Consider the following 26,775-nt stretch of genomic DNA (forward strand, 5'->3'; position numbering starts at 1 on the left):
CTACTTATAGAAAATAAATTAATATAATAATTAGTCAATAAAGCTGCTAAATATAGCTAAAAACTTACCGTTGGTCGGAGCTGCAAAACTTGTAGCACACATGGATTGGATACCCTTACCGATACTAAGTAATAACCTACAAAATCTCTAAGTTAAAATTTAAACTAAGTATCGTAACTAGGAATACAAAGCTACTCTAGAAAATAAGTTAATATGCCAATTTAAGTTAACAAAACAGAAAAAACATCTCTATTTTCGGGAGCTGTAAAAACTTCGCCTGCACAAGCCTACTCTCATATCACCAAGGGTAATACTCTCGTGTGTGCTAAATGCAGGCCCGATAGCCAATGATCATGCCTTTTCCAGGTTTGATAGCTTGCGTGCTTTGCCCATGGCAGAGGCTGTTACTGTGTTCACGGATGCTGAACATCAAGCCTTATATGCTTGCGGTGTGTGAACTTGACACGTGCGCTATATGATTTGCTAGGCGTGTGTGATGTCTGCATTGGGGTGGTCATAATATTGTGACTGGACTCTCTGTGTGTGTGTGTGTGTGTGTGTGTGTGTGTGTGTGTGTGTGTGTGTGTGTGTGTGTGTGTGTGTGTGTGCGCGTGCGTGCGTGTGCGTACACACTGGTGTTCAAAGAAAGTGATATCACACCTTAAAATTGTAATTGTCATCCAAATGTTATTTCTTACAGATTGCATCAGATGAGATTGACACGTGTAGGTAATGACGTAATATTGCATCAGCTGTTACTTTCAGCTATATAAGCACGCTCTGCAAGAGTTGCAGTCATTACTTGCTTGTGCCAGGATGGCAAGTTAGGTGCAGTTGACGCCACAAAGAAAGACTGCTAGTGTTGCTTTACTTGAGGAAGGATGTTCTTCCCGTCATATTGCTTATAGAGTGTCTTGTAATCAGTTGACAGTGACATGTTCGAGAGGCAACCAGAGAAAGTAATACTCTTGATCTGGTTATCAGCAGTGATCATTCATGTATTAGGAATTTGCAGATAAAAGAACCACTAGGTGACAGTGATCACAGTGTACTGATGTGGGATTTACTTAAAGATTTAATTACCATCAGGGGTAAAGGAAAGGGTTTTTGCTTCCGTAAAGGCGAGTACAGTGGTCTCCGACAGTTTTTAAATTCTGTACAGTGGGATCAACTGACGATGTTACCAAAAGTAAATTCTAAGTGGGAAGCATTCAAGGAATTAATCGTGGAAGCTACTAAAAGTTTCATACCTATTAAGAAATATTGTTCAAGGTGTAGGCCTAAATGGTTGTCAAATGAACTAATTAGACTCGTAACAGAGAAGAAAAATGCATGGGATGCATATAAATTTTCAAGCGACTCAGAAGCCTATGGCAGATATAAGTTAATCTGTAATCAGGAAACAAAGGAGGTTCGGCAGGCGAAGGCAGATTACAAGAAATCCTTGGCAAAAGATGCTAAGAAAAACAGCAAGGATTTCTTTACTTATATAAACTCTAAAAGGAAGGGGATGAATCTGATTGGTCCACTTGACATCGATGGTTCGACTGTTGATGATCCTGCTCAGATAGCAAACAAACTGAATGAGTATTTTGCATCTACATTCACACGTGAGGAATTATTAAGGTTTTAGGGTGCTTAATGATCTTGTAATAACTGAGAGCAAAGTGGAAGAGAAATTGTTGAAGTTAAACATACGAAAAGCACCTGGGGGTGGATGGGATCTATCCAGTTATATTAAAGGAGGTGGCAAAGCAACTAAGCAAACCCTTAGCCATAATTATGAGAGCATCCTTGGACTCAGGGGAGGTTCCCACGGACTGGAGATGTGCAAATGTATCCCCAATTCACAAAGGGGGATCGAAGGGTGACAGGAGTAATTACAGACCAGTTAGTTTAACTTCTGTTCCGGGTAAAATAATGGAGTCGCTGGTTAAAGATGCAATGCAGGATCATCTAGACAAGACTACAGCAATAATTCAGACACAGCATGGGTTTGTTAAGGGAAAGTCTTGTCTGACAAATTTGATAGGATATTTGATGTGGTTACAAAGGAACTGGATGCAAAAAATAATTTTGATATCATATATTTGGATTTCAGGAAAGCTTTTGACACTGTTGCGCATGGAAGACTATTGTATAAATTGGAGCAGAATGGTATTAAGGGTAAGTTGCTACAATGGATAAAAGGATGGTTAGGTGCGAGAAGACAGAGGATGATAATCAATGGGTGCTGCTCTTCTTGGACTAATGTTATTAGTGGTGTCCCACAGGGTTCGGTGTTAGGTCCACTGTTGTTTTGTATATTTATCAATGATATTGATGAAGGTATATCAGGCTTAATGTCGAAGTTTGCAGATGATACAAAGGTTGGCAGGGTTGTTAATAACAGTAATGGCAGTGTTCTACTGCAACAGGATCTAGATAATTTGGGCAGATGGGCTAAGAAGTGGCAACTGAAGTTTAACCTTGACAAATGCAAAGTACTGCATATGGGTAGAAGTAACCCCAGAGAAACGTACCAACTGTGTGGTACTACACTTAAGGTGGTAGAAAATGAAAAAGACCTGGGAGTAATTGTGCAGTCAGATATGAAGTTCTCTGAGCAATGCAGACAGGCTGCCAGGGCAGGTCATGGGGTTTTGTCAATGATATATAGGAATTTTGCTAGCAGGGAAAAGGAGGTGATTATCCCTCTGTATAAGGCAATGGTCAGGCCACGCCTTGAGTACTGCGTACAGGTCTGGAGGCCTCATTTTAGGAAGGATGTAGATTTACTTGAGCGTGTACAGAGAAGGGCAACAAGATTGGTGAGGGGAATGAAGGGATCCTCTTACCAAGAGAGGCTTAATTTCTGCAAATTGCAGTGGCTGGAGACTAGGCACCTGCGCGGTGATCTGATTGAGGTATATAAGGCCTTGAATGGGTTGAGCACGCTGAATTCTGATGGGATCCTTCCACTTGTTCAGATTACGAACCTAAGGGGGCATAAATTCAAATTAAGAAAAGACAGATGTAGAATAAATGTGCGGAAATTTGCCTTTAGCCAGCGGGTGGTTAATTGCTGGAACAAACTTCCATCTGTCGTTGTGGAAGTTGATAGGTTGAATAAAGTTAAGGAGGAACTGGACAGGCATTTGGAGGGAATGGTGTGATTTTTTTTTTTTTTTTTTTGGCTGATGCTGCATAAGCTCATACATTTGCTTTCTTGCATCACATGCCACTACTACTAGTAGTAGATTTCTTTCCAAACTCAAGAATGCTGGTTCTGCTGATATGAAAAAAGGAACTGGACGCAAACGAGTCTACACCAAAACAGGACTACATTTTGAACCACTTATGCCTTAAAAATCATAAGGCTTCTTCTTCTGAGCTGAAAAGAGAATGGGAAGAACATACAGGAGTGGTAGCAAGTGCAGTAACAGTCAAAGGATGCCTCTTCAAAAATGGACTTGTAGCCCATCGTCCGAAGAAGCCCCTCCTCACACAAAAAATGAAAAAGGCCCGATTAATCTGGTGTAAGGAGCATGTCAAATGGACCCCCAGCATTGGAATCAGTTATTTTCTTGGATGAGAAGAAATTCAACCTGCATGGCTCTGATGGGAGAAAAACGATTCGCAGTAGACGTGAAGAATACCATCCAGACTGTATGATGTCTACAGTGAAATTCCATACCAGCCGAATAATATGGAGGTGCATTTTGTATCACGTAGTAAGTCATCTGCAGTTTATAAAAGGTTCCGTAAATGCCAGTGGATGCCAGGCTATATTGGAAGGCAAATTGCTGCCAACCATTAGAGATCGTTTCAACCAGCCAAGTAACTGCATCTTTCAGGATGACTCTGCTCCTTGTCATCGGGCAAAAAGTGTAAATAGGCACTTCTGTAGTTACTTTAGCTTCATTTCTGTATTAGAGTTTGGACAGTAATGTGTTTATATTTGTTACGGGTGAAAAAATGGTTGGAAGAACGGTCCATTACAACGGTTAGCTGGCCAGGAAACTGCCCCGACCTGAATCCTATGGGGAACTGTTGGCATCGTGTGGAATGCGCAGTGCAGTTGCCAGAAAGAAACCAAAGACCCTTCTTGAACTTCGGGAGGCCATAATTTGTATTTGGAACCAGGAACTATCAGTTGATTATCTTCAGAAATTGATCTTGTCAGTGCCTAAACAATGTGTTGTTGTCATCGGGGCCAGAGGCAGTTCAACTAAATATTAGTTTGCACCTGGTGAACTTTTCATTTTGTTTTCCATTTAAAATGATAAACTTGAAGCAAATTGAGGGCTTCTGATAACATTTCAGCCATAATTGTCGTATTTACCAAAACTGTTGTATAAAGGTTGCAAATGCTCATTTTGGAATATTTTGTGAGCACCTGTCAAATATTACTTAGCTTTGCCTTAACTATTAATAAATATCTTTTCTTTATATATCTATATGTAATGCTAGTCATTAATGTAACATACCATCATGAAAAAGGATTAAAAATGTGAAATTCCTAGATGATGCACTTTCTTTGAACACCAGTGTGTGTGGAACCTAAATTTTCACTTTGTAATAATGAGGTTTGTAGTAACAAGACCCCCCCCCCCCCCCAAAAAAAAAAATTTTTTTTTTTACTTTTTTTTTTTTTTTTTACTTTTTTTTTTTTTTTTTTACTTTTTTTTTTTTTTTTTTTTGTACATACTATATATCTAAGAATAATAATAATATCAAAAGTAAATTAATAAAATAATAAAAACAAAAGCCTTGTCTAAGAATACAGTAATAAGAATAACACATTTATTAAAAATTTTATTTTATTTGTAAGATTAACTAAGAGAAAAGTAATTAATGGAAATGAAAATACTGTATGCAGTATATATTTTGATATATACATTTTAGTATCACAGTAAAAAGAATTACAATCTTAATATAAAAGGAGACATACAAACCATTAACTTTTTAGTAAATTAATCTAATTTAAAAAGAGAATCCAATGTTGTTTATACAGGTTTTGTCCTATGTTCATTTTTAATTACATTACCAAATGCAATAGTTGTTTCTTTATCAACATTACTGTAAGATAACACATTCTCTATTATGCTCAATGCATTTTGGGCATCTTTTTTAGATGACACTGTGTGTGTGTGTGTGTGTGTGTGTGTGTGTGTGTGTGTGTGTGTGTGTGTGTGTGTGTGTGGTTCTTCACTTTTGCTGTCACTTGTAACAAAAACATCATTTTGCTTGGTGCTCAGCAGCTCTTCTGGTGTTGTTGCTGGGGTAGCAACTTCATCATACCATCATCCACCATCACAAACTCTTCAAATTAGGCAACAAAATCCATATTAAAATTCTGCCATTCCTCATTTTTGCTATCACATGCATCTGCTGAACCATGTTTTTAATGATATTCTCTCCAAAGCCACTCTTTCTGAAGCAGTTGATTGTTACACTTGATGCAATACTGTCCCAAGTAATAACAAGATTACAGATAGCATCCAAGACATTCCAATTTGACTGCAAATTGTTCCCTCCTATGTTGCAGATTAAGTATCTTATCAGGCAGGCTCTATACACTCTCTTTTAAGGTTATAAATAATGCCTTGATCTAGTAGCTGCATAAAACTGGTGGTATTGGGAGGTAAACAACAGCTGTATATTTGTCAACTTACGTGTCTCGGCAGAATGTAAATCTAGAATCATCAAAATGTTCCTTTTTTCTGAAGCCATTCTTCTGTCCACTTTTGATTACCAAGAATGAAAAATTTTGACCATAAGCCAAGCATTTCTATTGGTCTCAAAATCATAGGGAAGTTGATTAACTTCTTTAAAACATCTTGGCTTGGAAAACTTACCAATCACAAGTGGGTGTAGTTTTGTACTGCCATCTGAATTGTACCATAACAGAACAGTGTCTTTGTTTACTTATTTCACAGTGACAACTCTCTCCTCGAACAGCAAATGTTATGTTTAGCAGCAAATTATAAAATAAACCTGTCTCATCGAAATTAAAAATATCCTTTCCCTCATATTTTTCAAGAATGTACCATACAGAACACAACCAGTCTGTAGCCTTTACTTTGTCAACTAATCCAGACTCACCGCAAACATTTCACAAAACCAAGTTATTCCTGTCTTTTAAATCTTTGGAGCCAGGCACTGCTGCATTTGAAATTGCTAATTCTATGTTGCTGAGCTAGATAATTTGCCTCTTCTTGCAAAATAGGACCTGATATTGGCAAATAGATGCACGCATTTGTTAGTACCACTAAAATTTTTGTTTCAAGTTCCTTGTGTTTTGCACCACAAATTTGTTTCCCGTTTTTTATTATTGCTCCACTGTCACGCACTTCTTTCAAGTTTTTTTTGGTTTTTCAGTATTGTAGATAAAGTAGGTAAAGGGATGTTGTATTCCTTTTCAATGTATATTTTGCTTCGTTCCATCCTATCAGCCTGTTGAATAATTTTTAGTTTAATTTCCCAGGCTTAATTCTGTCTGATTATATTTTGTCGCCATAATGCTTCTAGATGAGATTTAATATAAACAAACTTTAAATTAATTTAAAGACATCAGCTCAGATAAAATGGCACAAAAAATAATTATACGGTAGCAAAAGACTCTTTGAACTGGCATAACAATTGCAACTTACCTTAATCCCGTGGAGAGTGAAGGAGTGTATATAAACAACTTAGAAAAACTGTTTTTATTCTTTTGTTAATTTAACAGCTAATCCTTTAAAATTGTGTTTTTCAGAGTGCACTTACGTTGTAGCTACCATAAACTGGTTTTGTTTACACAAAAGTAAATTCTAACAAGTCAATGCCATCCTTCGAGGAGAAGGTGGCTAGAGGCAATAATCAGACTACTGTGCCAAGATTTGTATTAAACATACAAAATAACAATATATATATTTCTCACAGTGTGAAAACGAACTTTGTAGTACATATTAATCGAATTTTGTAATAAATGAATATATTTACATAGAAAATATATTCATATTTCTGCTGTGAAAGTCCATCCTTTCACAGCAGAATGGTATGTGCTTCATATAAATGAGTACTCTGTATAAACCAAGTTGGTGTTAATGATATTTCATATATGTATATAAATGAAATGAATAAAATTAAAATAAGTATCAGTGGCTACTTAGCATAACAACGTGTTGCTTGAAACAATGTAAATTGAAATAGGTCGGCAGAATGAATAAGCCCAAGAAGCAAATACAACAAAAACCAGTATATAAATATAGAATCATTGAAGAGAATTGGGGGGCAGGGGTTAATTGGGAAAGTGTTGTGGAAAGAATACATAACTAAAAATTTTGGGACACTTTAAATAGAAACCCAAATAATGTGAAATATTACTAATCTCATTCTGAAAACCAACCACAACAACAGGGCCAATAAATGAAACAACTTAAAAACAATGACTCATTGCATAAGGGCCACTGTTGTGCAACTCTGTTGCATCGGTGGGCTGGTAGTGTATTATCGTTGCTATTCAATGCATTGAGGATGAGTCATTGAAATGCAGAAATTCCATGACTATTGTTGTCCTGTGTGACATTCTGACGAAATGGGACTTAGTGGTCATACTGTTTATGGGTCATTGTGCACACTGCTTTGCCTGCACATGAACTGTCTTTACCAATTTTTTACATCTAATAAGATGGATATTCTGTCCCAAATACTGCTTTCATCTACTCATGGATTTGTTTTGTTTCTTTGCCTTGCAAATGAAGAAATCTTATTACAGATCAGACTTCACACTTCTCCAGCATACCTGCTTCTCTCTCTCTAGTCATGGCTCTAGTTCAGTAAAAGGTGGATCTAGAGAAACAAATAAACACACATTAACTTATAAGTCTTAATAGTTTCTATACAATTTCTCATGTTTACTGACAAGTGGGCATGACTTTTGGTAAGACTGTGTGTATATATGAAACACGGAGGGGGGGGGGGGTTCATATGAAAACAGAAAAAGATAATTTTATATTCAAATCTGTGGCAAGGAACCTTATTGTTTTTGAACATAGTTCTCTTGCACAACACATCTTTCCTTTTGAGACTAATTCCCGGATGCCATCAGAGAAAAATTCCTTTGGCTGTGTTGCTGGCTTAGTATGACACTGAAAAGGATGATTTCCTTGACCATGTAACTGAGGATGAGTCATTGGTGCACTTCTTTCACTTGAAAGTAGCAAGCCAGTTAAGGGTTGGTGCCATTCCAGCTTCCCAAAATCTGAGAAAATGAGCTATGCCATCTACAGGAAATATGATGTTAACCATATTTTGGGACAAAAATAGGATATTTGGGTGGTTACATTGGGGGGGGGGGTCCCATCTGCAGTATTTCAATACATTAGTAGAGGCATACGATGCAAGAAAGCAAGCTTATGATGGCAAGCAGGTATACGATGTAAGAAAGCAAGCATCAGCCTAAAAAAAAAAAAAAAAAAATGCTCCGATTTTGTCCCTCCGTTCATTCTAAATACCTGTCCAGCTCAGCCTTAAATTTATTTAGGCTATCAACTTCCACAACAAAAGATGGAAGTCTGTTCCATCAATCAACTATCCACTGGCTAAAGGCAAACTGTAATATGCTTAAGAATGCTATGAAGTCTGCAATCCAGACCAAACATTGAGGGTTGATCTCAAAGGGGGTCTGTTTATAGTGCAATTGTCAGTGACTGTGCAACTATTGACAAAATTCAAGATCTGCATTTGGAAGTGCTGACACGCTCTAGGTATTCTAACTTCACTCAAAGTGAGTGCTATCCTTAGAACTACTCAGAGAGATTGGGGAAAAGCACTTCCACCAAGCAATGCATGAGTGGTTCAGAATGCAAACCAATTCTTCTCTGATGTAACTAGGAATTAAAGATTTAAGATTTTTATGTAACTATTAGTATTAGCATAGCCATATATAATGCAAGTGCTGGTGCAGCAAAAGTCCAGACTTTGCTGCACTGACCAAAAAAAAAAGTTGATGAGAAAATACAAATTAGGCACTTCCCTCCTCATGTAGGGGCACCTCCATAGCCAGGTGGGAAGGAGCAGCAGTGTGTAGCACACGCTTCTTAATTAGACCGGGGTTCGAGCCTGTCACCACCAAATACGGAGGATGCGGAAAGGTCAGGGAATGACCACCGCATATCCCGGAGCAATATGGCCTTAGTTGCTAATGCTCCTAAAAACCAAATAACAAACAACAAACAAACCTCATGTAGGTAACTATCCAACCAACCCTTGAATTTCTGGAAACTGGCAGCCTCAACTACCTGCGGAGGCAACTTGTTCCAGTAATCAACAACTCACTGGTTAAAATAAAACTTCCTACAATCTAGTTTAAACCTCTTCCCTGTAATTTGAATTTATCGCCCCTACTTCTAGAATTGCCGACTGTGCTAGCCAGGTAGGTAAAGTGCCTGCCTGGCAACCCAAAGGTCGCGGGTTTGATTCCCGCCTCAGGCTTGGATCACAGTAAAATGCAAAAACTTTGGGAGGTGCATTATGGCCATAGAAGCTGATGCACAAACAACTAACAAAAAAAAAAAAAAAAAACTTCTACAATTCTTTATAACAGTGACACTATTCATTTTACTAAATCCCTCTCAGAGCCTTATAAACCCCAATCATGTCCCCTCTAAGGTGCCTGGTTTCCAAGCTCGGTAGCAAACATAGTCTTTCCTCATACAGTCACCCTTTTACTGATCTCACCATATGGTGAGATCCACTTTGGACCCTTTCAAAAAGCTCAACTTCTTTTTTCAGATGAAGTCTCCATACTTGGACACAGTATTCCAAATGTGGTCTTACAATTGCCTTATACAGTGGGATTAAACCTCCCTGTCTCTCCAGGATATTGTTCAACAAATCGTTGATAGGACACTCGGCTTTCTTGCCCACCTGTTTACACTGCTCAGGAAACTTCATATCTGTCCATATTGTAATTCCCAGATTCCTTTCTTTCTCTACTGCTGAATTGCAAAGGGTTAATATGACAAGCTATATCTTAATATGACAAGCTATACCTTACAATGCATCAGCATCATTTTCAAAGAATTAAAAAAGGAACTCAGTAAACCAACAGACAAGCCAGCAAGCAATCATCCATTGTCTTCTGCTTCCCATCCTCTTCCCTTCTTAGCAGTCTTATTTCTAGCCATAACTAGGATTTTTTATTTACCTAGATGCTTTTAGTCTGCTAAACAAAGTTCTACAGTTCTTACAAAGTTCCTACCAAAATTACCAATAGTAGTAACCATTAAGTTATATTAAGTGTATATTAAGTTATAACTATTCAAATATTTAGATAAATTCAAAAATAAACTAACTACATGCATGATTGGGGCTCTTAAAACTATTCTATTCTAATGAGAAACTGACACTAAATGAGTATTATTGGCAATATGATTGCAAGGAATCAAGGCTTACTTAGCATCGACCACAAAAAAAAAAAAATTTCACTTAATACTTTCTCCAAACCTTTAAATTTATTCAAAATCTATCCACCTCCACAACAATATGTGGAAGTTTGTTCCAACAATTGAATACTCTTTGGCTGAATGCAAATTTCTGTACATCTATACTGCAGCATCCTTTTTCATTTTAGAGTCTTGTCAATCAATTCAGCTTTGGACAGATTGTGCAAGGCTTGTGGGGTAGAATTTTTCTCAGCATGGTCTGTGCTTGTTAACAGGAAAGACTTCTTATACATAGATGATGTGCACTTAAATAAAAAGGGCGCAAGAATATTTGCTGATGCTATCAAGACAGTGTTAGATGAGTTGGAAACTGCTAGGGGGATACCCAGACTAACAGATTAACAATAGAAATGGCCACATGCAGAAGTGAGTGAAGCTGACCGGGCTAGCCAGGTGGGTAAAGTGCCTGCCTGGCAACCCAAAGGTATATTTGGGTCTAACGGCTCCTGGGATTTCTCCCATCTCCGCATATGGGCCATGTGGTATATAACACGTGCATCTGGTCTATGAGTGTGACCATATGTAACATATGGGGACATCGAGTCCCTTAATGGGACCCAACGTCCCCATACCTTGCCATGGGAAGGCTAGTCAGGTGTTGCCTATATAGTAAATTTTTCTGTTTATACTCCAGCACGACAACCAAGTCAGTAGAGTTTACAATAAATCGTCAATGCAAATATTTATCGCATTTAGTAGTCACTGGCTTGAACTCCGGTCCACTCAAGGAACGCGTGCTATGCACTCTCGCTCCTGACCATTCGGCTACGTCAGGCCTTATACTCTGGCGGGTCCTGCCACCTACTTTCTTGGGATTTCAGTGCTTAGAATCTAAAAAAAAAAAAAGTGCTGCTCGCGGTTTGTTATTAGCATTTGTTAGAATAATTTAGAAGCTTGCGAATGGCTATACACTGAAATAATATTTTCTATATGCCTAAATGGGTCGGGCAAGAAATTTTGATGTAGTTAAATTTGGACACTTAGGACTGAAAACGCTGTGAAAGTCAACAGTAAAGGGGGTGTGAAGACTGGAGGGAAGAAAAGAAAGTAAGGGGCCGATAGAGAGGATGGCCCCGCGATTGCAGTGGATCAGGCCCATGTTCCACCAGAGGGAAGAGGTTTGGGGGAGGAGAGGGGACAAAGCCCTCTCTCCTGATGGGAGGGGAAAGAAAGCACCGTTCAAGAGAGAAACAGTGTATGTTGAGTCCTATGACCACCTTGGATGTCCTTTAGTCCAGGTGCCCAACAGGGCAAGATGAGGTTCTTCTGGTCTTCTGTGGTGTCTTTGACTGAGTTGAGTCACAGTCTTAGTTATGTTTCCGTTACTCTGGGCCATTGAGGATTGGCTGTTGTCTCGTGATTGATATTGTCTTGTGGACAGATTTTGCGCAAAAAGTGTGAAGGCTTTGTAGGTTTCCCTCTTGCAGAACGATGTCCTCCTGGTTTCGAAGAAGTGAGTGAATCTTGGTGTAAAGTTGACATCTGGGGTCCTCGGAGTGGTCACACTCATAGACCAGATGCTCCCAGAACTTCTCCTGCCCACAGGAGCACCATGGAGTAGCTGAGATTCCAAAGTCATATAGCTTCTTTCTAAATGAGCCATGTCCGGTCAATAGGTAGGTGGTTTTGAGTCCGGGCGAAAACCAGGCTGGGGAGAGTGGATAAACTTGTCCGACATCCGGTATAAACTTCTTAGTAATGGAGCCTTTGTTAGTAAGGTTCCAGTGATTTTGCCATAGTGATTTCACATGTTGTAAAATCCGGAGTATGCTGGGTCTGTGGTGAATCCTATATGGGAGACTATTTATCCTTTGGAATGTTGGTATAGCAACCCCCAGCACGCAATCTCCAAGTCCAGGTGAAGGCTTCCCACCAGGACCTGGAGCATGTGGGTGCTCACAGTGCAGCAAGCTCTTGTCGTTATGAGTAATATCAATCGGTGTACCAGGCCCCAGATGCACAGACTAGTGCCAGGATAAAGAATGCCTTATAGAGGATGCCAATGGCCCTCTTCTTCAGGCCCCAGTCTTTCCTAGTGACTCTGGTCAAAGGTCGCAGGTTCGAATCCCACCTCGGGCTTGGATCAGAGTAAAATGCAAAAACTTTGGGAGGTGCGTTATGGTCACAGAAGCCGATGCGCCAACAACTAACAAAAAAAAGGCAGAAGTGAAAGTGATTCTTGCACTGCTTCTATTTGAATTATTCTGCTGCATTCTATTGGAATATTTGCATGTATATTTGCAAGTATACCAATGATAGGAGTATGTAAATTTGATGAATTTGAAGAGCTGATAAAATCATTAAATTCAGACATTGTGCAGATATCAGAGATATGGTGGCACTTGGGTATAAAGGATGCAAGATTCGAATATGGGAAGTAGAATGTGTACAGAAAGGAGCTTTTTTTTTTTATTATTATTTATTTATTTTTTTTTTTTAATTAAAGAAGGCAGACAGGATAGGAGTGGCTATGCTCTAGTTAAGCACAGAAAACCTAAGGCTGTGCATCCAGTTGACATGGGTGGCGACTGCAATGTTCAGTCAGTATGATGTGGCATAAGCACACTGGAAAAGCAAAAATGGGACAGGAGTGTATTATAAGGCTAATGACTATGACGGGTAAAACAATCAACTGTACAGAGAAATATAGTGGGCCAGTAAATCAGAATATCTTATAATGGGGGGGGGGGTTTAACTTTCCAGATACCGACTGGAACTTGTGGATTGGTCACTCACTATCAAAACTTTTGTGGATTTACTGGATGACTGTTTTCTACAGTGCCATGTTAGAGAGGCAACAAGGGAGAGCAATACTTTGATCTGATTATCAGCAGTGACTCTTCGTGCATTAAGAATTTGCAGATAAAAAACCACTAGGTGGACATGATCAGTGTATTTAATTTTGGATTTACTTAAAAGATGTAACAACCATCAAGGGTAAAATGGGAAGGTTTTTTATTTTTGTAAAGGTGACTACGGTGATCTCAAATAGTTTTTAAAATCAATACAGTGGGGCCAACTAAAGATGTTGCCATCAGCGAATTCTAAATGGGAAGCATTCAAGGAAATAAACATAGAAGCTATTAGGCCTTTCATACCAACCAAGAAATACTGTTCAAGGTTTAGACCTAAATGGATGTCAGATGAACTAATGAGATACGTGGCAAAGAATAAAAATGCATGTGATACATACAAATTGTCAGGTAACAGAGAAGCCTATGGTAGATAAAAACTAGTCTGTAATCAAGTGACAAAGGATGTTGGGCAAGCTAAGTCAGATTATGAGAAATCTTTTCGCAAAGGATGCAAAGAAAAATAGCAAACTTTCCTTATGTAAACACTAGAAGGAAGGGGATGAATTACATAGGTCCACTTGATATCAATGGTTCAAATAATGATCCTGCTCAGGTTGTTGACAAGCTGAACAAGTGTTTTGCATTGACATTCACGGGAGAAATTCATTAGGGGAATGGATGCCTGAATTTTATCACATCCTACCAGGGAACTAAATTATTTTGTGATAACTGAGAAGAAAGTGGAAGAGAAAGTGCTGAAGTTAAATCTAAGAAAGGCACCTATTGCAGATGGGATCTACCTAATTATATCAAGAGAGGCAGCAAAGGAGGTAAGAAAACCCCTTAGCCATAATTATGAGAGCATCCCTTCAATTCAGGGAAGGTCCTATGGACTGGAGATGTGCAAATGTATCCCCAATTCACAGTGGGCTAAAGCATGAAATGAGTAATTACAGACCTGTTAGTATAACTTCTGTTCCAGGGGAAATAATGAAGTCACTGGTTAAAGAAGCATTGTAGGATCATCTAGACAATGCAGATGCAGCATGGGTTTGTTAAGGGGAAACCTTGTCTGACCAATCTGATTGGATACTATGATGCAGCAACAAAGGAACTGGGTGCAAAAAACAATTTTGTTATGATATACATGGATTTCAGGAAATCTTTTGATACTGTTGCACAGATTGTTGTACAAATTGGAGTTGTGGATGTTATTTGGTTTTTAGGAGCATTAGCAGCTAAGGCTATATTGCTCCGGGGATATGCAGTGGTAATTCCCTGACCTTTCTCCATCCTCCGTATTTGGTGGTCAATGGCTCGAACCCCGGTCTAATCAAGAAACGTGTGCTACGCACTAATGCTTGTGCCCACTTGGCTACGGAGGCACCTGGTGGGGGGGGGGGAGAGTTGTGGAGCATTAAGGGCAAGCTTCTGCTATGGATAAATGGATGGTTAGGTGGGAGAAGACAGTTATCGATGGATGCTGCTCTTTGTGGACTAACGTTATCAGTGGAGTTACCCAGGGTTCAGTGCTGGGCCGATTGTTGTTTTCTGTATTTATTAATGATATTGATGAAGATATACCAAGTTTAACATTGACAAATGCAAGGCACTGCATATTGGTAGCAGTAACCCAGAGTAACTTATCAATGGTGTGGTACTACACTCAGGGTAGTGAGGAATGAAAAAGACCTGGGGGTAATTGTGCAGTCAGGCATGAACTTCTCTGAGCAGTGCAGACATGTTGCCAGGACAGTTCGCAGTGTTTTGGCAATGATATACAGAAACTTTGCTAGCAGGGATTAGGAGGTGATTATCGCTTTATATAAGGCCATGGTTGGGCCACACCTTGAGCTGTATACAGGTCTGGAGACCTAATTTTTGGAAGGATGTAGATCTGCTGAATGGATGCAAAGAAGGGCAACCAGAATGGTAAAGAGAACAAAAGGGTGCTCTTACCTAGAAAGGTTCCAGTTCTCAAAATTGCAGCATCTCGAGACTAGACACCTGCAAGATCTGATTCAGGCATTTAAAGCTTTGAATTCCTTGAGTAAGCTGAATGTTAGACATTCTTCCACTTGCTAAGAATACACACAGGGGAGCATAAATTCAAGTTGAGGAAGGTTGGTTGTAGGATAGATGTGCAGAAGTTCGTCTTCAGCCAGAAGGTGGTTGATTGTAGGAACAGGCTTCCATCTGTTATTGTGGAAGTGAATGGGTTGAATAAATTCAGAGAAGAATAGACAAAAATCTTGGAGGGTACGGATGGGTGAACTGTGTAGTGTTTTTTTTTTTTTTTTTTTAATGATGCTATATAAGCATAATTTTTTTTTTTACTACTACTACTTGCCCACCAATAAAATCTGAAAAAGGATCAAAACCCAGATCTGGGTAGTGGCATACACTTTAAATAAAAAGCAGTATACTTCTCCCTTGTAGCAACTTTTTATTTAGAACTGTGCAATGCCAAGGCAGCTCATGACAAATCTGCCTCCACAATATAAGATCAATGTACTAAATAGCAATCTTTGATAAGGTGAATGGAAATTCATCTTATGCAAGTTGGTCTTGCACATAATACCCTTCTCTAGTTATAATAGCATTTTCCATCAACCAAGACCATCTGCCTATGATATAATGAAAGATTTTGGAAATGAGAGTGATCCACATTCCTAGTCTCTAATGAAATTCTCAAATATGTTAGGAAAGATTTGGAAACTACTAAAACATGTTAGGATAAGTGGAGATGAATAATGAAGCCACTAATTTTTGAAACTTGCCTTGTGTTATGTAATGATTTTATTAATGCAGTCATTTGAAACACACGGTGATTTTTTTTTTATTCATCTGAAAAGGCATAATTTTGTTTAGAACAAAATGTTGTTTTTCAGATAAAAAAAAATAATAAAAAATAAATTCATGCCACATATTCAGTGTGTCCTCTGTAGTTATCCATTGTTTCCTTTTACAGAGAAAAAATTTCATCTTCAGTCACTTTCTTCATTGCATCAATGATTTGTGGATTCTTCTGAAACACTATATTTTGGATAACCCTAGAGCAGTGGTTTTCGACCTTTTTTTAATAACGACACTCCTAAGTAATTTATTTTATTTTGCAACACCCCTACTCAATTTTCTGCCTGTTAGATCCGATTTTCTCTCTGTATACTAATATTACTGTCTCATATTAAAAAAAATATGTTATATGATAGTTATTACAATAATATAACTATAAACAAAATTACAATTCATAATACAAATTATATATATAATAATTTTCTTCTTTATATAGAGGTACTAAGTAAATATCAATTATAGATCACCACAAAATTAAAAAAATACGGTACACCTTTTTATAATGAAATAAATATATAAGTTTTTAAAAAATAATAAGTTTAAGTAACTTAAACCCAAATTACATGGCATCCCTGGAATGTTGTTGCAGCACCCTGGTTGAAAACCACTGCCCTAGAGATAAAAATCACATGGGTTTAAATCAGGTGACAATGGAGGCCATGCAGACCTTTGCCATACACAATCAGGGTAACAGTTATAAACCACCTTGAGGTCAAAAATTTTCAGTAACTCATGTAGTATTCAGTGTTGCCAACCAAATCTCTAAACCTTTCTCTGCAGAGTAATAATGTTGGTATGAAATTTCAAAACTGCAAAGAAGAGAAATAGTCCAATGAATAAAAAATCATCCTGTAGTTCAGTTAGCTAGTTGAACACAGTAAGGAATTTTGTTCAAGTTCTTTATAATTTAGATTGCTGACCATCATGATGCTTTCATAGTCCTATTTCTTATTACTTACCATGACAGTACCTTTCTGGATGGTGCCTCCATAGTCAGGTGGGCAGGAGCGGTAGTGCATAGCACATGCTTCTTGATTAGACCAGGGTTCGAGCCCATGACCACCAAATACGGAGGATGCGGAAAGGTCAGGGAATGACCACCGCATATCCCCGGAGCAATATGGCCTAAGTTGCTAATGCTCCTAAAAACCAAATAACGACAACCTTTCTGGATTCAAAAAACATTGTTAATAGGTCAGCTACAAAAAAATATAAAAAATAATTTCATAGAAAAGATTTATATAAAGAATTTTATATAAATACAAATTTACAGTTAAGTTTTTCTTTCAAATTTTTAATATATGTTTATTGTTACTTGGCTATTTTAAATATAATTGCTTAATGCAAATTTAATTGCACAGTGGTTAATTTATAGTTTTATATCATTATAGACTCTGTTGAAAGAGTGCAGCTGGAGTGACATAACCCAAAAGAACATGGTGGAGGTAGGACACCTCCCAATATCTCTTTTTACAAAGGAAAAAAAAAATTATGGGGCTCTTTATATACTTAATGCTTTCTTTTTTTTTTCCCTTCCATTGTATTAGAACAGTATCATTCATGCCTTAAAAGGGGGAGAAAAAGAAAAAAAAAAGCAAGTAATTGTAAGTCATCCAGGTAAATTGTTTAAATAGCATATTACAAGAAAGGATCTTTCACCTTTGGGTGGGGGGGTTACAATTTTACATTTTTTTTAAATAGTTCAGTAGAACTTAATTTAATTTCAAAAATACATCCCTTTCAAATGCCTATATATAATCTAACTCTAAATGCATAAATATAAAGTAGGGTTGTTAACACTAGCACCACCGCGGCAGTCAAATTGACTGTTTGCCTACTTTAAATTGTTGCAGTTTTGCAGCCCTTTTAACTACACAAGTTTTGAGTCCGTGACATTTCCTAACTTTCCATTAACTTACAGCATTCACAATTACAAATAATTTTGCATATATTTTTCTTTTAAATTTTAGCTGTATACCTAAAACCGCCAAAGCAGTCAATTTGACTGTGAAATTTCGATAAAATTAGTAAATTGTTATACAGTTATTCAAGTTTTTTCATTTATTTACCTTGTGACAAACATTTCTTATTCGAATCACCCTATGGTTTGTGCAAGTACGTGCCTGCACATGTATATGTCACTTTAGGTATGAGCGTATGTAAGAGTCACTACTATATATTGCTGCACCTTTCCATTTCAGTTTAGTCTGGGTGAAACTTTATACATGGAAAAGTATTTCAACAATTTTTACAGTGCTAGTTCAATTGCGTTACTAAAGTATGGCAATATTGTTGTCTTGCTCAAGAGCAGATTCAAAAAATGAGTAGAGGAATTAGAAAAGCTGTTATGAAAATGGGCCTGGAGAAGAGATGGAGATGCATGTAGAGAAGAAGAAGAAAGTAACAAATGGATTCCTAATGAAAGAGGCGAGGAATCCGGTAGTAGTGAAAATAATACTTTTGATGCTTGTACATCAAGTGATACTGTAGATGATAATACATGGCATCATAATTGTAAAAACTATATATGTCTATCAGTGGGTAGACAACATATTCAAAACCCGAGCAAATGTGGAAAGTTATAAAAAATGAAATCCTTCAGCTGGATGAGCACTACAAAGGAACATAATTCATGATAACACTGGGCTAACTCCTTATGCAAGATGAAATGTGTATATGGATTCTGTGGAAAGCGCATTTTGTTTATTTGTGGACACTTCAATTATAAAACACATACAGAATTGCATTGAAGTCAAAGTGCAAAGACAATTGAAGGATAATAATTGGTCTACATCCATTCAAGAACTTGATACTTTTATCACTATACTTTTAGCTCCAGAGCATATAGTGCTAGAAATTTAGAACTAGATACTTTGTGGTTAACTGTATGAGGGCCCTCAATTTTTTCATGATATAATGTCATGTAACAAATATATAATTTGTTACATGACATTATACATTAATAAATTAAGCAATTCATAAGATTTGACATATTTTTTTCAAGGAAGGAACATCTAGGAAATGATAAATCTTCTTTAGCTTCAGAAATATCATGCAAATTTATTTCTAACTGTAAAGCTTGCCACATACCTAGAGCAAACATTACAATAAATGAGCAGCTATTTCAACTAAAGCAAGATGCAGATTCACCCAGTATATGGTCAAAATTTGGTATAAAGTTTTGGTTGGCAGCTGATACAACTTCAAAATATCTACTGAATGGCTTTTCTTATTTGGGGAAAGACGATATGCATCCAGCTAGTTAACCACTTTCTGAATATGTCGTCCTAAAACTAATGGAACCATTTTTGAATCGAGATAGAAATATAACCACAGATAATTTCTTTACCAGATTTGAATCGGCAAAAAAAACAAGTCCAAAAAAAAATTACTATTAGTGGGAACTGTGAATCGTGCTCATAAAGATGTTCCGACATCCATAAAAAAGAAGGCAGAATTATATTCCATTTCAGTTTTCACACACGATGATTGCACTCTGGTGAATTATCAAGCCACCAGATAAATAACTTCACACAAGTGTTGCAATAAGTAATGGTAAAAAGAAGCCCGGCACAGTCTTATATTAGATCTTGCAGTAATCAACTGATTGGACTATTTTTAAAGAAGTCATTTTTAAAGTTATGAAAAGAAGAAATTTTATATTGAATCTAGCTGAAGAACTCTGAAAAGAATATATAGATTCACAGAAAGCAGTAGCTCAAAGCAGTAGCAATAGCGGCCATGTCAAACCTCTCAAAAGGCATCAATACCAAATTAGGTGATGCAAGGCAAACAAAACTACAGAAATGTGCACTGTGTGTAAGAAGTATGTATGCAGAAAGTGTTGGAAAGGAACTTTTAAAAAAGTCATTTGTTTAAATTGTGCAAATTAATTTTTAAACTTCAATTTATTTTATAGACAAATTTTCAAATTTTTGCTATCAGAAATATCACTTTTATGTGTATTACCATAAGCATAATACTGTGTACTGTTGTCAGTTACTTTATATCAATGCTTATACTAAAATGTTTAAAACACAACTAAAGTCTATTTTATGCACAGCAGTCAAAATGACCGACAATGGCAGTTTTAGATATTTTTTGCTAGCCAGTGGTGGTTCTAGTGTTAAAATTTCTAGGATGAAAAAAAGAGCAGCTCAATCTACATGTTGGTATTTCTGGTTTATTACTGATCAGTTATACTGAATTCTAGGCATGCCTGTTAGAGATGCATAAACAATGTAGAAAAGCCATAAATCACTACATTAATAAATCAACAGAAGAAAATAGAAATTTTGGTTTGCTGGTTTAGTTTAAGTTTTTGAGCACTTAAAAACTTGAAAAAAATATATATATATTTTAAATGATAAAGAAACAAATTTCTACAAGCCTAGCATAAAGAAACGGGTTACACATTAGCAACAAAATGCAGGGAATAGCAATTGTTGGAAACTGGCTTCTTTCTTGAGGGAAAGTGGAGCCAGAAGTTGGAATTGGGTGACATACTTCAGAAAATAATGTTGCTTCTGGCTCAATAGACCAGCCTGTCTTGCTACATTCATTGTGCTAGTCCTGTTAAGAAGTGTTTGTTTTGCTGTGCTGTTGTGAGGAACATGCCTGGAAGGATGCTAGGGGCAGAGGGGCTGTGTGAAAACTCTGCCCTTGGATACATAAACCAGATTGTTTTATTGGTAGCCCCTAGGACTTACTAATGAAATTAGGAGAATCAAAATAAAGAATTTCACTTCATATAATTTCCTGAACTTGCACTGATCCCTGGAAAGTTTTTAGTAGTTTAAACCCCCAAAAATTTGAAGTTTCAACTGAATGCAAACCTGGTACCAAGATGGTCTGTAAGCACACAACTTTTTTTGTGTTTACAGACAAAGTATTAATTACTTTGACAGCTTCTTTTGATTCTGTCCAGATAAACACTGATGTATCAGATAAATGTGATGGGGAGGGATTGATCTGATACACCCATTTTTATGTATATCTAACTCTTGAACAGTTGTTGGATGTTCCTAGCTACTGAGAATCTAGATTTTATTTTGTATCTTTGGGCCAACAAGATAATCTTATTACACCACTGGAATGAAAAGGATCATAATATGAAGCATATATTCCATCATTGACAGCACATTCTTGAATATTCTGTTGGGTGCTTGTCCTGTAGCCTTTGAGGTAAGTCTCTGATAAGCAGTATCAAGTTACTCGAAGTAAGCAAGCTCTAACAGGAGGTCAGGGCCCTTGCAGATCGTTTGGGCCCTCTGACTAAAAGGGCAAACTTTTACCCTTAACTGTGGCCCTTATAGTTTCCAACACACCTTAGTGGTGTGTTGGAAATGTGTTAATGGTGTGCTCTGGCCTAAAAAGTAATATATCCAGAAAGGGAAGACAGTTGTTCACTTCTGTCTCGTCACAACTTGTTCTGATGGGTGCTGTTTGGATGTTCGTGGAAAGCAATTCAGGGCCATGGTCCCAAATATTCAGAACATTGCATGACATATCTGAAGTTCAGTTTGTGTTGATATCCCAATGGCTTTTGATACTATAAAGTCTTCTGCAGGTGGGGGTTCTTCATACCGAGCTGTGTTGACTCGGCAGTGTCACTGGAGCTGAGAATGGTCAGTTATACTTGTAATCAGATAAACACTTGACTGTGTCATGAAAAGTTATATTAAAATATTAATTTTTTCTGTTTTATTCTCTGGGACAGCCACAGATTTAGAGGAATTTACAAGATATAGAATATAAGACTGTTTTTAATGATCATGTGGGCTTTGAAAAAATTTTAATTGGCTGGGAAGCATTTTTCAGTAGTTACTTTGACAGAATTTAGAATGGAAAATTTGTTATGAAATTAATATTAATTTCATCACCCAGTGAATTGAGATTGGAAGTGACCATCATCATCTGTCCATATTGACCCAGTTTGAAGGTTCAAAAAAAGATGAAATAGAAGTGTTCTTTAATCTTAGAAACAGCAGTATAAACTGATAAAGAAAGAACAGTGCTATTCAGAAATTTAAACAGTAGGAAATGACATGTATATATACAGCAATATTTTATAAAATTTGAACAAAATGTTAAACTTAAAAATAATGGTAATATCCACTAGAATTTTCTGCATACCATGCTCTTTTAATTACAAACATAGTATTTCAGCATAAAGATAGCCACAACATGCAGAGAACATGACAGAAATAAGAAAAACATTATAGAAAATGATCTCACTTCCAATTTCAAATCCTCTTTGTATCTAGTTGAGAGTACAAAGATATATGGAGGATTTGAGATTGGAAATGACCACCATCTTGTATTGAGAAAATTAATATCAAAAATGAAATGTTATTTCTGATGGTAATATGACTTTACATAAAGAATAGAAAAATTTAAAAGAACTTCCGTGTGAGCTGCAAAAGAAGTCTGTAAAGGCAAATTCAGAATGCCATGGTGGACCAAAGAAGTTAAAAAGGCAATTATAAAAGATAAAAATTTAGCAGATAAATCTAATACATTTTTATTGGATTATAAAGAAAATGAAAGAGGACTAAGATACATGTAAAAGAAGTTAAAGAAAAATTCTGGGATGGGTTAGAAAAAAAAATAAAAATAGATGAAGGTAAGAAAATGTTTTAGTATTTAGTTGTGGTAATACTTGTGGCTAGATGGCAAAGCATACCATCAGTAAGGTGGTCAAAAAATCTCAGAACAAATCATAAGTTAATCAAAATGGTGGAGGGGGAGTAAATTTGATGATCTGCTAAATGAAAGAGCTGAAACACATCACTAGACAAGAAGAAAAGATGGAAATTGGGTAAAATTTGAGTGCTATCTATATTACCAAGATAGAGAAGTCTGGGAAAGGTAACGGATGTAGATGAAAAAATTAAACCTCAAACCCCAGAGGGAAAATAGTGTCATTTAGATTACATGACATTATCCAAAGATCATTTTCTGAAGGATAATGTCCAGAATAATGGAGCAGTTGTTCCAATATATAAAAGTGGAAATTACAGAGGAATTTATCTCCTTAGTATAACAAGAAAAATCAATGCAAGTACTGTAGAAAAGTAGGTTAGAAATTATCGATATAACCTAAGAAGGAACAGTTGGGTTTTAGTCCAAGCAGAGGAATGCCAGGATTAAATATTCACACTAAGAAAATTTATAGAAAAGTCATGGTAACCTTTATTTAGAATGTATTGATCTTGAAAAGCATATGATAAAGTACGTAGAATTCTTCTGCCATTTGGAATTTTTAAAAAAAATATGGCATCAAGGATAATCCTTTAAGGGTATAGAACATTTGTACAAAAATAGCAAACACTGCGATGAGGATTTAAGGAAGCACTGGGAGAGGAATAAAGTTAAACTTGGAATAAGGCAGGTCTGTACCTTATCACCACTTTTTATAATTTTCATGGACCACAAGTTACTGACAAAAGGTGGTGTGAAAGTGGAAAAATTGTATCTTTATTATGTGTAGATAATACAAAATATTCAAGAATATCTGAATAATTTAAATAAAGGCTGTAGAGAATTGTGTGTATTTAAGAACAGTTTTAATGAAGATGGAAGAATAGACATGGAAACAAATAATACAATAAGTAAAATAAGGAATGTAGAAAGCAACTTGAACAGAATCATTTGGAACAAAAGATATTTCACCCAATATACAAAATTAGCTGTTTATATAATAATATTTAATATTACTTTAAGATATGGAGCTGAAAGCTGGGTAAAAAATATACAAAGTGAGCAAAAATTATAATCTTCAGAAATACAGAGTTTTTAAGAAAAATAAGTAGAACTAACATATGGAAGTGGTGGAAAGATCAATGAGAAAATAAGAAAAAAAAACTTGATGGTAAATATCCAATAAAAGGTAAGTAAAGCAAACTTAATATGGTGTATGTTGAAAAGAAAGGTTGGCCGAACAGGTACTTGAAACCCTGAATGAATGATAGTAGGCACAGAGAATGACTAAGAAGAGAACTGATAGTGTCAAGCAAACATTAGAAGAAAGATGACTTACTCTGGATTAGGGTTAAAAATATAACAGGAAATAGGATAGCATGAAAGAAAATAGTAAAAAGGAAGGTGAGAGTCCAGGTGAATCAATTTTTACTACCATGTTGATCTGTACACCCAAATGTGGATGATAATGATGTCATGTGATGACCACTATGGAGTCCCTTTGTTCAGTTTAGAAATATTTATAGAAATATTTATAGAAATATCATTCTTGAAAGCCCTCAGTACTTGGTCATTTGGAAAACTTGATTTTTGCCATGATCTTATTATACTTGGTTGTGAAGTAGCATGTTCAAGGGATGCCTGTTAACATTTTGCAGGTTATAATGGCTCACTTGGGGCTGTGCTATAAATTCAAATGTAAGGAAGTTTTGCAGCCCTTTCTAACAGAAAGTCTGGCTTGGAACAGCTATCTTTTACAGAGATTTGTTTTACTATATCCCTCAGAGTCTTATAATAGACCTAAAGCAGATTCTCTCTTATACTGGGTTAAAGCTCTGTAGTCCACAGATTCAAATCTTTCAATATCTTTTTTTTTTTTTTTTTTAGGTTCAATCTCCATACTTGAACACAGTATTTAAAGTGCCTTACAACTGCCTTGTACAGTGTGATTATATCCTCCCTATTACTACAAGAGAAGAGCAAGATAAACACTGACAAGGACAAAAATTGAGTATACTGAGTTATGCAAAACCATTAGAAAGAGAATCAGAGGACATAAGAAAAGTAGAACAGGCATTAAGAAAACAATGGACTTAAATCAGCAGTCATGAGCAGTAATACAGAAAGACAAATGATACTGAATCTGAAGAACAGTGATGGTGTACTTATAAATAACAGAAAGACATAATTCAAATAGCAGAAGACTATTATAAAGTATTATATAAGGAGCAAGGAAAGATAGATCACAAATTAGCAACATATACGATGTACCTGATATCCTTCCTGATGAGGTAGAACATGCATTGAAGAAAATGAAGAATTAAAAAGCCCCAGGTGAAGATGAAGTTACTGTAGAATTGTTAAAATTAGGAGGAAGAGACATGACACAAAATGGCAAGACTCTTTACAAAATACATTAGGAAAGGCATGATGCCTAGGAGTGCAATAATGCAATTATAATTTTGCTGTGTAAGAAAGAAGATAAATCAGAAATTGGAAATTATAGACCAATTAGCTTGTTATCCCACATCTACAAGTTGTTCACAAGGGTCATTACTAACAAATTAGAAAGAATATGTGATGAGAATCAACCAAAAGAGCAAGCTTGCTTTAGGGCAGGATTCTCAACTAGGGATCACCTTCATATAATATCACAGCTAATAGAGAAAGCAAATGAATGTAAAATGCCATTATGCCTGGCATTGGTGGATTATGAAAAGGCATTTGACTCCATACAGCATAAGGCAAAGGCAATGTTTCAAGCACTGGAAAGACAAGGCATAGACATCCCATACATTATGATTTTGAAGAAAATATATGAGAATGCTACCTCCTTTATTAGACTACACAAGGACAGTAGCAAATTTAAAATTGAGAAAGGAGTTCGACAAGGACACATTATCTCCGAACTGCTGCCCTTGAAGAAGCTTTCAGAAGATTGGACTGGTCACAGAAAGGAGTCAATGTGAATGGAGAGTACCTAAACTATTTACGATTTTCAGATGACATTATGATCATAATCCATGATCCCGAAAAATTAGAGGAAAATCTTTATCAGTTATGCAGAGTGGTAAGGATTTCGGACTGAAGATGGTTAAAACAGAAATATTGATGAACAAGTATGCCACAGGGAGGGATATAATCATTGAAGGAACAGAAATTGAAAAGGTTGATTCATATGCTTATCTTGGACAAGGCATTAGCTGTAATAATGATAAATGGCTGGAAATCAAGAGAAGAATAAAATTCAGATGGATAGCATTCAGGAAATATAGTCACATACTGAGGAGCAATATCCCAATTTGTCTGAAACATAAAATAAAGAACCAATGTTTACTCCTCACCATGACATGGAAATGAAACTTGGACACTCACCAAAAGAATAGAAGAGAAGCTGAAAACTACGCAGTGAAGAATGGAACAAATTATTTTAGGAATCAGACTGCTGGATAAGAAGAGAAACGCATGAATTAGGGGCAGCAAACTCAAGTAAAAGACATCCTTATCAAAACTAGAGAACTGAAATGGACTTGGGCAGGACACATAGCTTGAAGACTTGATGACAGATGGACTAAGAAAATAACAGAATGGTACCCGAGAGGAGCTAAAAGAAAACCTGGAAGACAACAATGGAGATGGACAGATAAAATTCAAGGGTTTGTGGGCAATAAATTGATGGCTATTGCACAAAACAGAAGAAACAGGAAAGTTTCTGGAGAGGCCTTCTTCCTGCAGTGGATTGAAAATGGCTGATGATGATTACTACAAGAAAATATGTGATGACAGCATGGGCCCTCTTGGCCACCGATCAACATTGTATGAAGAACTTCATGTCCCCTGAGTAGTAACTCCCAAAATATCTCTCTCTCTCTCTCTCTCACTCCCTCCACCTCGATTCCTTTAACTTGATTTCTTCTAATCTATAAGTCAGTTGCCATTTTTATTTCCCA

The 26,775-nt window shown here is 36.6% G+C and overlaps 1 protein-coding gene across 1 annotated transcript in view; it reads left to right on the forward strand.

Annotated features, from left to right (window-relative positions):
* Window positions 1–17,621, forward strand: part of LOC150088094 (transmembrane protein 8B-like) — a 265,188-nt gene extending 247,567 nt beyond the window's left edge. The window contains exon 12 of the mRNA XM_090370569.1: window positions 17,515–17,621. Within this exon, the coding sequence (XP_090226695.1) occupies window positions 17,515–17,524 (10 nt within the window). The 3' untranslated portion in view covers window positions 17,525–17,621. The remainder of the gene's footprint in view (window positions 1–17,514) is intronic.
* Window positions 17,622–26,775: the final 9,154 nt, after the last annotated feature.

This window comes from Mastigoproctus giganteus, chromosome 3 (assembly GCF_048544385.1).
Source record: "Mastigoproctus giganteus isolate SK-2022 chromosome 3, ASM4854438v1, whole genome shotgun sequence".
In the NCBI taxonomy this organism is placed as follows: Eukaryota; Metazoa; Arthropoda; class Arachnida; order Uropygi; family Thelyphonidae; genus Mastigoproctus; species Mastigoproctus giganteus.